Source organism: Prunus dulcis, chromosome 5 (assembly GCF_902201215.1).
Source record: "Prunus dulcis chromosome 5, ALMONDv2, whole genome shotgun sequence".
In the NCBI taxonomy this organism is placed as follows: Eukaryota; Viridiplantae; Streptophyta; class Magnoliopsida; order Rosales; family Rosaceae; genus Prunus; species Prunus dulcis.
Genome location: NC_047654.1, coordinates 16,125,683 through 16,140,958, shown reverse-complemented (window position 1 = coordinate 16,140,958; position 15,276 = coordinate 16,125,683). Strand labels below are relative to the sequence as shown.

General features: G+C 38.8%; 3 protein-coding genes across 6 annotated transcripts in view; 2 read left to right on the top strand and 1 right to left on the bottom strand.

Annotated features, from left to right (window-relative positions):
• The window catches only part of LOC117627044 (ATP synthase subunit gamma, mitochondrial), a 15,703-nt gene extending 446 nt beyond the window's left edge, over positions 1–15,257 (bottom strand). Inside the window, exons 1-9 of one of the 3 annotated variants that reach the window (XM_034358919.1) lie at positions 14,989–15,254; positions 13,926–13,969; positions 13,641–13,793; positions 13,071–13,184; positions 12,846–12,973; positions 12,016–12,138; positions 11,805–11,924; positions 10,777–10,898; positions 10,449–10,566 (exon numbers count right to left, since the gene is read on the bottom strand). In XM_034358919.1, coding sequence (XP_034214810.1) covers positions 10,497–10,566; positions 10,777–10,898; positions 11,805–11,924; positions 12,016–12,138; positions 12,846–12,973; positions 13,071–13,184; positions 13,641–13,793; positions 13,926–13,969; positions 14,989–15,086 — 972 coding nt within the window. In that variant the 5' untranslated portion in view covers positions 15,087–15,254 and the 3' untranslated portion in view covers positions 10,449–10,496. Of the gene's footprint in view, positions 1–10,133; positions 10,567–10,776; positions 10,899–11,804; positions 11,925–12,015; positions 12,139–12,845; positions 12,974–13,070; positions 13,185–13,640; positions 13,794–13,925; positions 13,970–14,988 lie in introns of those variants that run through there. The other 2 variants (XM_034358921.1, XM_034358918.1) reach the window with 2 other exon arrangements.
• Positions 2,267–3,364, top strand: LOC117629129. The gene has a single exon (XM_034361636.1). It carries the CDS (start codon positions 2,267–2,269, stop codon positions 3,362–3,364), a length of 1,098 nt encoding a protein of 365 aa, XP_034217527.1.
• LOC117627043 (respiratory burst oxidase homolog protein F-like) lies at positions 4,679–9,766 on the top strand. Of its 2 annotated transcripts, none has more exons than XM_034358916.1 (14): positions 4,679–5,506; positions 5,970–6,126; positions 6,248–6,296; positions 6,396–6,509; positions 6,668–7,072; positions 7,273–7,659; positions 7,751–7,846; positions 7,989–8,104; positions 8,224–8,326; positions 8,418–8,600; positions 8,700–8,831; positions 8,926–9,054; positions 9,326–9,404; positions 9,527–9,766. In XM_034358916.1, the coding sequence occupies exons 1-14, from the start codon at positions 5,134–5,136 to the stop codon at positions 9,634–9,636; spliced, it is 2,433 nt and encodes an 810-aa protein (XP_034214807.1). In that variant the 5' UTR covers positions 4,679–5,133; the 3' UTR covers positions 9,637–9,766. The 2 variants fall into 2 exon arrangements, with proteins under 2 accessions (XP_034214807.1, XP_034214808.1); XM_034358917.1 differs by having other exon boundaries at positions 8,926–9,028; positions 9,527–9,642.
• Positions 15,258–15,276: the final 19 nt, after the last annotated feature.

Below are 15,276 nucleotides of genomic sequence, written 5' to 3'. Positions count from 1 at the left end.
TCCAATTTCATGGCAGTCTAAGAAGCAGGGGTCTGTCTCCCGTAGCTCCACTGAAGCTGAATACCGTGCTCTTGCAAATGCCTCAACAGAAGTAGCTTGGATTCGTCAGATACTTGCAGATCTTCATGTCTTTCTCTCAGAACCTCCACTGTTGTTTTGTGATAACATGTCTGCGTTAGCTCTCAGTTCTAATCCTGTGTTCCATTCTCGTATCAAACATTTGGATGTCGACTTCCGTTTTGTTCGAGAACGTATACAACGCAAGGACTTCTTAGTTCAATACATTCCTACTGATGATCAGGTTGCAGATATTCTTACTAAGGGGCTTCATAGTCCAATATTTGTTAAGCATTGTAGAAATCTCAGTTTAGGCACCCTAACTGAGATTGAGGGGGGGGTGTTTACCCAATGGTTAGAGTTGGTTAGAGCTGTTAGAATAGTTAGGAGGTTGGTTTGCTTAGCTGTCAGCTGTTAGCACGGTTACTTACTCATTAAGCAAAGAGACTAAGTAAATGTACATATATATACTGTACTGTACAACGATTAAGTAAGAAATATCATTCAGTTTTCTCATCTGCTCTTAGAAACTTCCAGTAAACTCTTTTCTTCCTCTGTCTCTACTACCATGGTTAGCACAAATCCCTTTCTTGCATGGTGAGAATCATTTCATTCTGAGATGTATTTGGTTTAGGCTAGTGGGAAATTTAACTCTTTTCTCTCTCTCTTTCTTCCCTTACGAAAACTTTGATCAACAAAAATGGAGGCACATGCACACTCCAAACCCATAAGGCCCTGTTTGGCATGCCTCACTAAGCCTCACTGGACTGGACTGGGTTAAATAGTCCTTAAAACCTATGTTTGGTAAGGGAGGGGATTAAGTTAAATGAGATTATATAGTCCAATGGGAAAAAAAAACGTTGGACTCGCTTGTTTAATATAGCGAGCCGAAAACTGAGTTCGCAAAATAGCGAGGATGCTATTTTGAACACACAGTCCGGCTGAATACCACCTCTACCATCAAACACACGAGCCCGAAACATCAAACATACCACCATCACCACGATGCCACAACCATCAGACCACCACCATCAAACACATAACCAGCCACCACATACCCAATCGAACCATCACCATCACCCAATTAGTCAATCAAACCATCATCACCAGCCACCACATACCCAGTTAAACCACCAGCACTACCCAATCGAACCACCACAACCATTAATTAGTGGAACTAGAGAGAGAGAGAGAGAGAGAGAGAGGGTGAGTTGATGGTTGAATCTGTAGTGGCATGAAGAGAGAGTCAGAAGGAGGGAAGGAAGAAGAAAAGATAAAGGAAAGAATATGAAGAATGAAACAAAGAAAAACAGAAATGGCCTGGGAATGGAAAGAAGAAGAGAGGATGAAGGAAGGAAAAAAAAAAAAGGGGCTTGGGAAGAAAAGACAGAGGAGAGAAGATGAAGGAAGAAATGGGGGAAAAAAGGGGCAGAGAAGAAAAGAAATAAGAAAAGACAAAGAAGAAAAGAAATCAGAAAAGATAAAGAAGAAAAAACAAAGGAGAGAAGAGTATGGATGAAGAAAAATAAAAAGAAATGTGACAGTTTCAGCCTTTCAAAAATATTAGAATTTTATTTATTTTTAGGCTAAAATTCTTAATTAAAATTAAAAAATTTAAAAAATTATTATTTTTAGTCCAACACAACACCAAACATAAGTCTTCACTATTTTCACAATCCAGTTTTTTAGTCCGACGCAACACCAAACGTAGGTCAGTACTTAATCCAGCTTAATCCAATCCGAGCTAATCCAAGACAGTCCTAGGATTTAGTCCGGTCCATAACAGTCCGCCGTACCAAACGACCCCTAAGTGGACAGACTCGTTCAGGTCTTTCGTCACCTGATGTGCGCCGTGTGCGCCTTGGGGTCGCACACCAGCCAGCCAAGGGGTCACCTAAGCATATTTTTTTTGTTGGTCAAAGCCTGAGGACCTTAATGTCACTCTCTGCATGAATTTGGCCCATGCTGTCAATGTCCTTTAATTTTGATTTGGATACCAATCGGGCCCAGCTCAGGCCAGCCCAGCAGCCTTCCCCTCATTATTTAATACGGGTCAGAGGGATACCAATAGGTTTGTACCTGTTATCCTGCGTGTATAGGAGAGGAGACGGCTGCCCTATCGACAAAACTATAGTTTCGCAGTTGATAACAACAAGACTAGTGTTCCAGCAAAAAAAATCAAGAAGACTAGTGGCTTCTTATACAACTGATGTTGCTCCTCCTCCTCCTCCCCAAACATCCGCTCTCCGCCGCAGTGTTTCCAACCGGCAACCCCTGCCTTGATCTCTATTTTCGCGTCTTACCAAACACCCGAGCCCCATACAAATATCTCGACCAACTGCTGCAGCTGGCCTCGTCCCACGACTCCCTAACCACACTCAAGCTCATCTGCAACCTCCGAGACGACGATTATGATCTCGGAAAATACTATTTACAAGCGTTTTACAGGAAGGCGATTTGGCTCCACCACAACCACCCCAAGACTTTAGCCTGCAACGCCGACACTATCGTCTCCGAGTTTTCCAAGTCAGTCGGGACTATGGATGACCTCGTCGAGATTCTCTACCGCCTCAGTAAGAAAGACAATAATAATACCATCGCCATGAATAACAGCAACTCGGATTATCGGTTCCTACACGACCGGGTTTCGGATATATTCGCGGACTACTTAAGGGAAGATATTCAAAACTTGGAGAAGCAGCAGGAGGAGATACTAAGCTCAGCTGCCTTCGCATGCCCTCCTGTCGGCTCCTCCCTCGACCGTGCCACGCTGCTGTGTGAAAGCATTGCGATGAAGGTTTTTCCGATAGAATCCCAAGGGCTTCAGGAGGCACATTACACGGACAGAGTCCGAGATCGGCTGAGTAAGGAGGTGCTGGTGCCCTTGGCAGAGTTCTTGAGTTCTGAGGGCTCTCAAGCAGGGGGCTGCCCGATTAAAAAGTATTTGGAGGACTTGAAAGCCTCCAAGATTGAGCTTGAGGCCGATGCTCTGCTTCCACATGAGATCATAGGCTATGTGAATGATGGGGATGTCGGACAAGCGGCTGAGCTTCAGTGGAAGGCAATGGTGGAGGAGGTCTACTTAAAGCAGGGCAAGTTCAGCAACTGCTTGGTTGCGTGCAACGTCTCGAGTGGACTCTTCAAGGATGTGTCTGCGGGTTTGGCTGTGCTGGTGTCTCAACTGGGTGAAGAGCCATGGAAAGGAAAGGTGATGGTTGCTGGAAGTCGGATTATGACGCAATACAAAGCAATTTTAAGGAGAAAGGGTACGGTGATGCAGTGCCACAGATTGTGTTTTGGCAGCTAGACCACTACGGGACGGCGTCCGTGCCTTGTCGTCGGCGACCAGGGGTGGCCACGCTGGGTGGCTTCTCCAATAATTTGTTCAAGTCCTTCTTGGATAACGATGGGGAAGTTGGCCCGCACCATGTCATGGAAGCAGCCATCTCTGGCCCACAGTATCAAAATCTGGCTGTAGTGGACTGAGAGACTCGTTTGTCTCTCGATCTTACCTGGTGGTGTGATTGATCAGACATTATTATAAATAATGTTAATCTTTAAATATCAATCCTTTATGAATTTGTTTAGTTAATTCACATTCACTAGTAGCGAGCTGCGTTTGTGATTATATCTTATCCTTGTTATTGGGTTGAGTTGATTTTTCCACGACCTGGTAAGTTGGTTCCTTTGCATTTACAAATTGGTTCATGTATCAGCCTGACTACGTGAAAACTGAAGAGTCTCTAATCCAGTTGGGTTAGGTTTTTTTAAAATAATAAGAAATTGATGTGTAAAAAAAAAAAAAAAAAAAAAAACTAATATAATTTTGATGAGTTGGATGTCCACCTCAACTGCCATGTGAGATGGTATTAAAATGTGGTATAATTATATGGTAAATACCCATATATATATATAGAAATGCATACATGCTTTGACCAAAAAGAAAAACGCATACATGCTTCACCCTATGCTCTTTTTTTTTTTTTTTTTTTTTTCCTAAGGGCGTTAGGTGTGTTTAGGCTCTAAGATCATCTGGCCAAAAGAGAATTTTTGAATGAACAAACTACAATTATGTTTTGGATCAGTTGCTAATCTAGCATGACTTGTATGCATGATCTGATTGATTAGCTGTCCAAATAGTCAGGCTAATTGTGTTTATTTTCTTCTGTATGAACTAATTTTGGGGTGAAATGCATGCCAACCCAAATGACATTTGAGATAATTTGCTTTCTGAACATTCTTTTCTATGTTTTTTTTCTTTCTTTCTGTAAATACATTGAATCTTAGATCAATGGCCAAATTTAGCAAATCCCATTTGGCTGGTTGAAGTGGGAATTTGAACTTGATGTTGCTTAATTCTGCAAAGAGGTAGAATTGTACCTAACTGCATAAAGTTGAGTTGATGAAGAACTGTGGCCAATCATTTGCCTACTTCTCACTTGCCCTTTTGCTTCAAGGTCATGATGTGGTTGGGTGCACAATTAAATAACTGTAAGTCTTATGACCTGCACACCCTTTGTCTTTCGTCCACAGAATATATATAAGTCATAGCTAGGCATGCAATGCACAAAGTCCAAATTAATGGAGCAATTGGGAGCTGCTAGCTCAATGTGACTTTTATAACCAATTATTCTCCAAATCCCTTTCTTGCATGGTGAGAATCATTTCATTCTGAGATGTATTTGGTTTAGGCTGGTGGGAAATTTAACTCTCTTCTCTCTCTCTCTCTCTCTCTCTCTCCACAACCTTTTCATTAGTCTACCTGCTCTCATTTCCTTTCTGCTCCTAATTTTTCAGCCACTAACAAAACCTCTCTTACTTAATTTTCTTAACCACCCAAATCCAAGAAACCAAGTGAACAAGAAAGCCCATAAGCTAGCTATAGTTTGTATCTATCAAACAAATCAAATTAAATGCTGCCACTCTTTTCTTCTTCATCCTTAAAACATGCATTCTTTTCAACAAGTTATAAGCACTCTGCATTCTAGAAAACCCATCAATCTTGTTTTAAATAAACTCCCACATCACAACCAACCACATTTCTTTCTTCCCTTACAAAAACTTTGATCACCAAAAATGGAGGCACATACGCAGCTCCAAACCCCTCACCAACCCTCTGTTTCAGCTCTCTCACCATCTTCATCTACTTCGTCTTCTTGCAATGCTAGCGTTGTTCCTCTGTCTTTCTTTCCGGTTTGGACTGAACCTCATGGTGATAAAACAGAACCACTTCAAGATGCACTGAACCGGCAGTATTATATGGCAGAGAATGGTGGGGAGGCATCCACAGCGGGTTCAGCTACTAAAACTCAATGGCTGAGATTTGTTGGTACCATGGGCAACGGGGGGATGGAGTGGAAGGGTGTAGAGGAGCGGTTTGACCGGCTTGCATTGACCGGAAACGGAGTTGAACCGGTTATAAAATGGTCTGATTTTGGTCTGTGTATAGGTGAGCAAGCCTACACTTGATTAAGTTTATCATATTACATATTTTAAAGTTTAGCAAATAGAATTAACGATTCCCATCAATATTTTATTCATTTTAACTTTTGGCTTGGTTCTGTTTATTTTCTGCAGAACATGTCTTCTTTTTTTCGCTTTTTTGGTAGCTTGTTTTCTGCAGAATGTGATTGTTTTTGCAGAATGTATTTGTTTTTTTCTCTGACTTCTTTGTGTCTTTGGCTTGCCCTGTGTGCATTAGTTTTATTCTCTTGGTGGGCGGCTTTGTTGGCCTCTACTGTTTTTGTTCTTCTTTTTAGATTAATTACTGTGGTTGTTATTTACAACGGTAGCAGTAGCTTGAAAGTTTTGTTCTTCTGTCATATAATTACCTTTGGCTCTTACACACATCTACATCTTTAAAAATATATTAGCTCCTTCTTTGATAATATACTTTGGTTCATATTTGGCAGGCATGCAACAGACGCCAGAGTTTGCTAATGAGCTATTAAGGGCTCTAAGGGGAACAAGGGATCGGAATGTTGATATGCTGAAAGACGAACTGCATAGTTACTGGTGTCGTATGACTGATCCTTGCTTCAATTCGAGGATACGGATTTACTTTGACTTGTAATAATCCTCATTATAATTCAATAAGATGCTTAGCTTAAGCCTTGTTACAATTGTTTACATCAAGAAAATTACCTTCTTTTGGAATTGAATTTTTCTCTAAGTTTGTAATTCTTTTCAGGTGTGACAAAAACATGGACGGAAGAATAACTAAGAAAGATCTTAAGCAGGTAACTGCGTAAGGTCTATAAAACTTGCATTATTACTTAGATAGCATTAATTTTGTGCTCATGGTTACTGGTTTGCTTGGAATTTGGGCACTTTTGCAGACCATTATACTAAGTGCTTCTACAAATAAGTTATCATTGACCCATGAGGAAGCAGAAGACTATGCTGCTTTAGTCATGGAACATCTTGACATTGAAAACCAGGGATATATAGAGGTACCATTCAAACATGGAAATTCATTCTCTCAAAAACAAAAATAAAGATATGACCCTCTTTGAGAAATGACTAGCATCTAATTCTGCAGATTTGTAACATGTTAAATCATGTTCAAGAACATTTTATTGACTTTCTAATGTTCGCCATTAACTTGCAGCTCAATCAATTTGAGACTCTCATCAAAATAAGCTTATCAAAGGGCTCCTTTTCAACAAATCACTTGTCAATCAGACGTCCATATTACAGTTTTGACCTACGTGAAGAGCCAAGGTCTAAGAACGAAGTTTTATTTCGATCATATTGGCGACGTGCATGGATAGTTTTGTTGTGGTTGATCATATGTACTGCACTATTCACTTGGAAATTTATACAATATCGCCATAGAGCAGCTTTTCAAGTAATGGGGTACTGCCTGTCCACTGCTAAAGGTGCTGCTGAAACCCTGAAATTCAACATGGCTCTAATTCTCCTCCCTGTTTGTCGTAATACAATTACATGGCTTCGCAAGAACCGTTCGATCAACTCAATTATTCCATTTAATGACAACATTAACTTCCACAAGGTAGTTTGACTGATAGCTAGCCTAGCTCTAGTGGTAGAACACTTGCTCCACACTCATAACGACCACCTTAAAACAAATATTTCAAGCTTTTAGTTTTGGAGCCAATGGAAAACCAGCCTCAAAAACTTGAAAATTTTGTCCTATATAGCACTCTACTTTACTAACAAGCATGTCTACATTTTGTGTTGAATTTTGTGCAGATGATTGCAGGAGGGATAGTAGTAGGAGTTATCCTGCATGGTGGTGCTCACCTTGCTTGTGACTTGCCAAGAATTAGTGATTCGGATCGTTTAATCTTCTGGCAAACAATAGCTGCCAGATTCGGGTATCACCAACCATCATACTTTGAAATATTGGCTACAAAGGAGGTGGCAACAGGGATTGTTATGGTAGTACTCATGATGATAGCATTTTCACTTGCAACAAAATGGCCACGCCGCCAACCGCTTTCTCTGCCAAGGTCTGTTCGGAATGTCACAGGCTATAATACCTTTTGGTATTCACACCACTTGTTCATTGCTGTATATGCATTGCTCATTCTTCACTCTATGTTCCTCTTCCTTACAGACAATGTAACTGAAAAAACAGTAAGCCTTTAAACTGAACTTCATTTTGTCCTCATGTATTTAGAATTTTACCTTTATATAGAGTTTTAATGTTAAGAATTTTCTTAAGCAGACATGGATGTATATTGCCATTCCAGTTCTATTATATACCGGAGAACGAGTATTTCGAGCCATAAGATCAGGATTTTATGAGGTGGAAATTTTGAAGGTAAAGGCCAATACTACCATTAACCTTGTTAATCTGAAGGAAGTACCTTGAAAATTCATCAATCTGCAATTGTTGCAATGGCAGTTGGTTGGGAATTAAATTCAACCCTTTGTTTACTTCTTTTTGTGTTACAATTGTGCAGGCAAGTATTTATCCAGGAAAAGTTTTGTCCCTCCAATTGAATAAACCAGAAGGGTTTAAGTACCTGAGTGGCATGTACATATTCATTCAATGCCCTCAAATTTCACCATTTGAATGGTACATTTAAACTATAGCATTTATCTGTTCTAGAGTCCTGCATGTAATTAACTAAAATTTACTTTGATGCCTATGGATTTTGAATTCTGTTTCTTTCGCTTCTTTGTTCGTTGACTCAGGCACCCGTTTTCCTTGACTTCTGGACCAGAAGACGACTACCTAAGTGTGCATATTAGAACTGCTGGAGACTGGAGTTATCAAATATACAGTCTCTTCCAAGAGGTAAAAATTGGGAAAATTGAATAGAAAGAGTTTATCAAAATTTGGAAAAAGCTTATGCATTACAGGGAATTTTCCTTTTGAACTTTTACAGGCAACATTATCTGGAGTTAAGGGCTATCCCAAAGTACACATTGATGGGCCCTATGGTGCTGCCTCTCAAGACCATGTCAAGTATGACATTGTTGTTCTAATTGGTCTAGGCATAGGTTTTACACCTTTCATTAGCATCCTCAAAGATGTTGTCAATGGTGCCGAAAAATCACATTGTCATCATGTAAGAGTTTCTTGGCTTGGTTAATTTGTTATACTTTGTGTTTCATTTGAGACAACTAACAAATCCTTCTGATGGGGGATGGGGGTATTTTTAAAATAGACTGGTTGCAGAGAAGGCAGCTTAAGAAAGGCTCCACTAAAAGCCTATCTTTATTGGGTTACAAGAGAACAGAGCTCTTTTGACTGGTTTAGAGACATCACGAAGGAAATATCAAACTCAAACCAAAAGCAGGTACAAGCCAAAGGTTAACTTTAATCATAATTTTTTTTCCTGCAAACCATTTTTCACTGCATTCTCATTACTTTTGGTGATCATCATCCTTCAGTCTGTTGTAGAGATGCACAATTTCTTAACTTGTGTGTATCAAGAGGGCGATGCACGCTCGGTTCTAATAAGCGCTATACAGGCATTGCATCATGCCAAAAATGGTATAGACTTTGTCTCCCGGACTCCGGTAAGTACTGCACTACAATGCCTAATCACAATGCCTTGGCCTGCATACTTAGTTAAAGCAATCTGCAGGCTTAAACGTCTATCATACAACCCTCTCTTTCTATCCCTCTTGTGGTGGTAAGAGTGTTCCAACCAAATGGAATGGTTTACCTGGGAAATCATTTCTGTCTTTGCTGATATACACATAAAGAAAAGCTGAAAAAAAAAATGAAAAAAAAAGAGAAAAATATTTGGTTGTTAAATATAAATAATAAATCTGATGGAATTTTCAGGTACGTACGCATTTTGCCCGACCAAACTGGATCAGCATCTTCTCAAAATTGGCACATAGGCATAGAGAAGCACGGATTGGTAAGATACAAATAAATTCTCAGCATAAAAGATTAGTACGTTATAACTTTGTAGCGGTGCAAGTAGGGCAACAGCCATATCAAAGGGAAAAAGACGTTGAAAATTTTGGGTTTCTTGGACAGGGGTTTTCTACTGTGGTCCATCAGCCGTAGCAAAAGAGTTGGAGAAAATGTGTACCAAATTTTCCACCAAGACCTCTACAAGATTTGTATTTCACAAGGAGAATTATTAGGATTGGACGGTTTTATTTTATTATTTTTTAAATATCAAAGGATTAGACTTTGTGTTGAAATGTCAATCTTTGCTGTACCAAATCCACCGATTGGAAGGTCATAAGAATATAACCGCCCCACAAGGTTGAAATGTATATAATGGTACTTTGGCTGTCAAAAACAAGTCCTTTCTTGGGCAACCAGAGCTCCTAGTTCAACAACACAGCACTTGTTAAACCAAATGGTAAAGACCTACTGATCCTAGGTCTCGATCAAAACCCTAATCGTAAACCCCAAGTTGAGTACGACAGATAGCACAAAAATCTCATTTGGGAAACATTACACACATTGAGAAATATTACACACATGGCTTCGTGATAATGTAACTTTCACAATAAGGCACCTCGATGACATGGTTAGATATAACCTTGTTCTTTCATATCAACCAATATACAAAGAATCTAAGACAGTTTCTTCATCATGTAGAATCATGAACATGAATTCATGGAACCAAACATGACAACTCGACCCAGCAATTATAGAAAGACATTATTTTCATACAAAAACAATGCTCTTTGAGCCCCAAACAATGGCATCGAAGAAGAGAAAGCTGATGCCCAATAATCCCGAAGCTTTATCAGGTACAAAATGAACCGATACAATTTATACACTCCTCCATCATTTCAGACGAATTTCTCAAGTGCTAAACTTAATATAGAAGAAGGAATCCCAGAGCCATCAATTTAAACCATCATTGATATAATTTCTTAGTTCCCAGAATCTGACCCTGGAGTAATTATTAGAAATAACAAATGCCTCACAAAGGTAATATCTTAAACTTCAAAAACACAATTTTATTTCGTCACCATCAGATAAACTACTAGCCCTCCAGTGCTGATGCTCCTGATATAATCTCAATCAATTCTGTGGTGATCGATGCTTGACGAGTTCTATAAAAAATAATCACATAAACAACAAAGATCAGTCATTCATAGTGGAAAAGAATATTAAAATAAACCAACAAATAAATAATAGACAATTTCTATAGTAAACAGAGAAGACCAGACAAGGCACTTTTCCTGAAATGTGCACTAAATAACCATAATTGGATATTTGCGTGTGTGTGTGTGTGTGTGTATAGGGGTGGGGGAGGAGGAGACCTGTTATAAGTGAGTGTAAGGCGATCAAGCATATCTCCAGCATTTCTGCTTGAACTATCCATGGCAGACATCCTTGCTCCTTGCTCACTGCAAGCATTCTCCAACACAGCATTGAATAGGACCTGACCAAAATATGAAATTCTTTTGTATGAATGGAGGGCAACAAAATACATTCAGTAATAGATTTTGAATTGCAGAAGAAAAGGTTCCTACACAAATTTAATGGGCACCTCTCCCTTATAGTGTGCTGGGAGAACTGCTGCCACTAAAGGATTGCGAAAAAAAGATTCTTACTCCAGAAGCTTAATGCATTTTTAGAAGAATTTACAGAACTACATAACTATTACAACATGACATTTACAGGATAAAATTATCCATAAAGAGTTAATTCTCAGTTGCTGCAGTGTTTTCGTGGACCCAAAGTAATAGTTTCCAAGAGATCAAAAATAAGGAAAGAGTGACTGATACTGAGCACTGGCCAGTCACACTGGCATTGCTCCTCATGAACAAATACACACACACACACACAAACTTGGAGGGATTGCCACTGAGGAATACATACGCACCCAAATACAACCACAAACACAGAGGCATTGCCCCTGAGGAACACACACAGAGCATCAGCTACTAAGGCAAAACCAAAATCAGAAAATTAAGCAAATAGTAAGATGGATGCTTAATTTTTAATATGTCAAGCGTTTAATTTCAAAATCACACTGAAGTCCTTTCATGATGTAGGTCACAATAATACTTACTGACTGTAAACAGTTGAATAGGTTTCTCTTCAGCACTGCTGTTTGGCAAATAAAAAATCTGGTAACTCGATGACTAAGAACTTGTTCAAAAGTGTCAAACCTAAGACATGCCTAAATGAAAGAACTTTGATGTTATGTGTCCCATTAGGTCCGTGTTTTGATCAACAGTTCACCCTACAACCATGCAACGTGTTGAACACAACAATGGATTCAATCGCAACTGCTGCATGACATACGAAATATGAGGTCTCTAACTTCAAAGGAAGGACTTACACAAGAAAACTGGAACTCTGCCAGATTCTGGAGTATCTCTGACTTTGTTTCACCACCTTCAATCTCATAGGAATCTAGCTCACCAAGCTTTCCACCAGACTCAGCCTCTCTCTCCACAATCTACGTAAACATCATATCAAATACCCATTACATCAGAACATGAATAGGAGGGATAAGGTGTTCATTTATTGAACTGAAGCATTTTTATTACCTCCGGAGATAATACGGTAGACACTGTTGGCAGAAATGCGACGACTGATTGGAACTTGTTGAAGATGATTCTCAAAGCATCAAACTCAACATTTTTTAAAATGTCGTCAGCTAGGACAGATACCTGAAATGACAAAAAGTACACAGAAAATGATGGAAAGAACTTGTACATTTGATCACTGATATAATATATAACTGCCACATTAATAACTTAGTTAATATAAACCTAACAAAAGAACCCATCAAAGAGAATTAATACTTTAATGCACATCGACCAAGTTAAAGAGATGTATTCTCTCAGCAATTTAAAGTGTCAACGGCAAATAAAATCAAATTTTGGTTACCAGTTATGATATTGAGGTCAAAATAAAAAACAGAGCATTGAACTCTGACAATTTAAGACTAATTTGAGCTAACATATAAAAGTCATTTAAAATAAAAACCACAGATTGACATGATAACAGATTATTGCTGGATCCCCTACGACTGTAAATGTCAGAGAAGAAACGTAATTAAGAAAGGATAATATAAATAAGATAAAATAAAATAAAACCCACTATGTTGCTAATCTCCCACATAGGTTTGGTGCGTGTGTGTGTGTGTTTGGGGTCTTTGGGGTTCTTTAGTGAGGATCTTATATGGCTCTGAAAGTCCGAAATAATCTTTCCTGAGTGACGCAGTTGATTAAGCATCCATCCCCTCCCCCACCCCCAACCAAAAAAAAGGATTTTAACAAACTTTTAATAATAAAGCCTTGAATAGCAAACACCAGAGAAGGTGCACACTCACAATGTGATTTTTTTTTTCCTTCTATGAACACGACACACTAACCTGGGTGTAGTTCAAAGGATTCTTCTGCAGCTCAGTTAGGACCAGCACAATGTCCTTCTTTGAGTCACGTATCAATTGAGCCTTTGCTTTTTCCCCCAAAATGACATACTTTGTCTCTTTGTCAGGACCTACGACAGTTTCAAAGAAAACAAAGATTAATGTGCATAGAAAATAAACTTAGCAGACATCAGACTAACAACCAGCTTTTGAGCTTCCAAGAAATACCAGAATTCAATTTGTTTAAGGCCTTGCTTATCTTGACTGAAGTAGAGTTAATCCCACCACATAAACCTTTGTCTGAAGAGATGGTAACAATAACGTCCTTCTTAACTTGGACACCTGGCATGGAAACATAAAAATACACAATGAGGGAAACTTAAGAAAATATCAATATGTATAAATAGAAACTAACCTCTTTATCAAAATGAGGGAAAACAAAGAGTGAAATACACCTTCCTAAAGCACACACATTATAAATAAAAAGAGAAGAGTAATTTTCAGTTTCCAGTTGAGCTAAGACTTGGCAAGAGTAACAGTGAATCCATTAAGCTAGTCAAAGATAAAGAACATGTGGAACAGCTACAGCTAAAAGAATGAACATCAATAGAGTGGAGGTACAATGAGAATGAATTAATAATGGAGTTTAAACTTTTACAGGTTATAGAGGACAAAATTGAAATGCCATGACCAAGTCAAATACAAGTGAGATTTGACTTGAAGAATAATACACAAAAAGTACATGAGCCAAATAACTCCTATAAACTTGAACAGCAAAGATTATGCCAGTATACATACTGGGAGTGTCACCAAGAAGTGCTGTGAAGGGCTGCCACAGGCCACGAGAATTTTCAGCTTTAGCTTGAATTGCTCGTAGCTTTGAGGCTGCAACCATTTTCATTGCCTTTGTAATTTTCTGGATATTCTTCACACTCTTCATCCGGTTTCTAACTGAATGCACAAAGTATTACAAAAGAACTGCATTACCATTTGCTACAGATGTTTCACCAAAAAGCAGAAAAAACCGCGAGTATTTCATAAAAGAGGAAAAAATAATAAGTAATCCACGACAATTGTTCTTACCGATTTGAGTTGAAATTGAGCGGACTCCCAAAGGGGCCTGCTCCCTGCCAACCAAACCAAATAATTTAGTTGTTTCAATGCTGAAAAGGAAAACAATGGCAAGCAATAAAAAATGACTTTTATAAAATTACCATTGACTGTTAAAATGATTTATATATGAATGCTTAAGTTCCCCATCCAGCATTTTCCATATTTAAAATAAATAGATAAATAAATAATGCAGAGTTCAAATGTAACTACCTAAACTTATACTACCTGGTAAAAATCAATTTTATACTCAATACTCTTCACAGGAACATGGGTTGTGCGGCATATCACTATTTTCAATCCAAAGGAGGAGACAAACACTGTACTTTAAGACTTCTGACTGCTTATTTGTGGTTCAATATGTCCCACTTCTCCGTAGAGCAAACTAATACAAAGTATTGGCCTCTAAAGGCTTCACTTGGCTATCTCAAGCTTAGCATATTGACCAATGTAGACCCTATATTTGGTTTTCAGTGTTTAACGTGCATTAAGGTATTGTGTCATTTCATTCAAGTTTCATGAGTTCCTTGTGGCCCTTGATTTCATTTCCAAAAACACAGATACACCAAACACAGCCTCTCCCGCACGTCTCTTGGTAATCTAAATGATAACGCTTTGGAAAGCACTATCCAAACAGAGCAAAACCGAGCAAAATCAATAATATTCACTCGCCCAAGTTTAATAGCCGTTTAATGTTAATTAATAGTTTGAGTCCTCCATAAAATCGGACATTTGCAGTACTTTAAGTTTAAGAACAATTCAATTATTAGCCGTTCTTTCACCGAGAAAGTGAAGGAATCTTTACGGTTATCACTGTTCACAAACAAAAGGAACCACTTCCGAACTTGGGTTGAGCTTTCATTTCTTCATACATATATTTAACAAAAGCCATCACAATATAGACATCCAAAATCTATTTAAATTTTTTTTCCATTTCTTCAACTTTCTCGGAATCCAAACAGAGGGCAACAAGAATGCATAATGCAAACAAAACAAAAAGAAGAAAAAAAACAGCGGATTTGGATAGATAACGTACTCGGCAGGGACGATGGAGGATCGGATGGCGGCCATCGGATGGGGAGAGATCAAAGGGGCGAAACGCCTCCCCTCTCGTCTCAGAGCAGCCATCGCCATTGTTTTGTGATTGGTGATCGGATATTGAAAACCCTAGAACTGGATGCTCGGATCCGAATGGTTATATAACAAGAGCTGCGAGCTCAGGTGCGTTTTCTCTCGCTTCTCTGCTACCGGGTAATGTGTACTGCGATACTTATTTCTGCCAGGCAAATTTTTACTATGTGCAAGGAAGAGGTGTAAACGATGT

What these genes read in the sequence shown, in the direction of transcription:
- LOC117629129 (XM_034361636.1), top strand. Translation starts at nt 2,267, where the DNA reads ATGTTGCTCCTCCTCCTCCTCCCCAAACATCCGCTCTCCGCCGCAGTG.
- LOC117627043 (XM_034358916.1), top strand. Translation starts at nt 5,134, where the DNA reads ATGGAGGCACATACGCAGCTCCAAACCCCTCACCAACCCTCTGTTTCA. An exon ending in ATACGGATTTACTTTGACTT is followed by an intron (nt 6,127 to 6,247) that starts GTAATAATCCTC and finishes AATTCTTTTCAG; the next exon opens with GTGTGACAAAAACATGGACG. An exon ending in CTAAGAAAGATCTTAAGCAG is followed by an intron (nt 6,297 to 6,395) that starts GTAACTGCGTAA and finishes GCACTTTTGCAG; the next exon opens with ACCATTATACTAAGTGCTTC.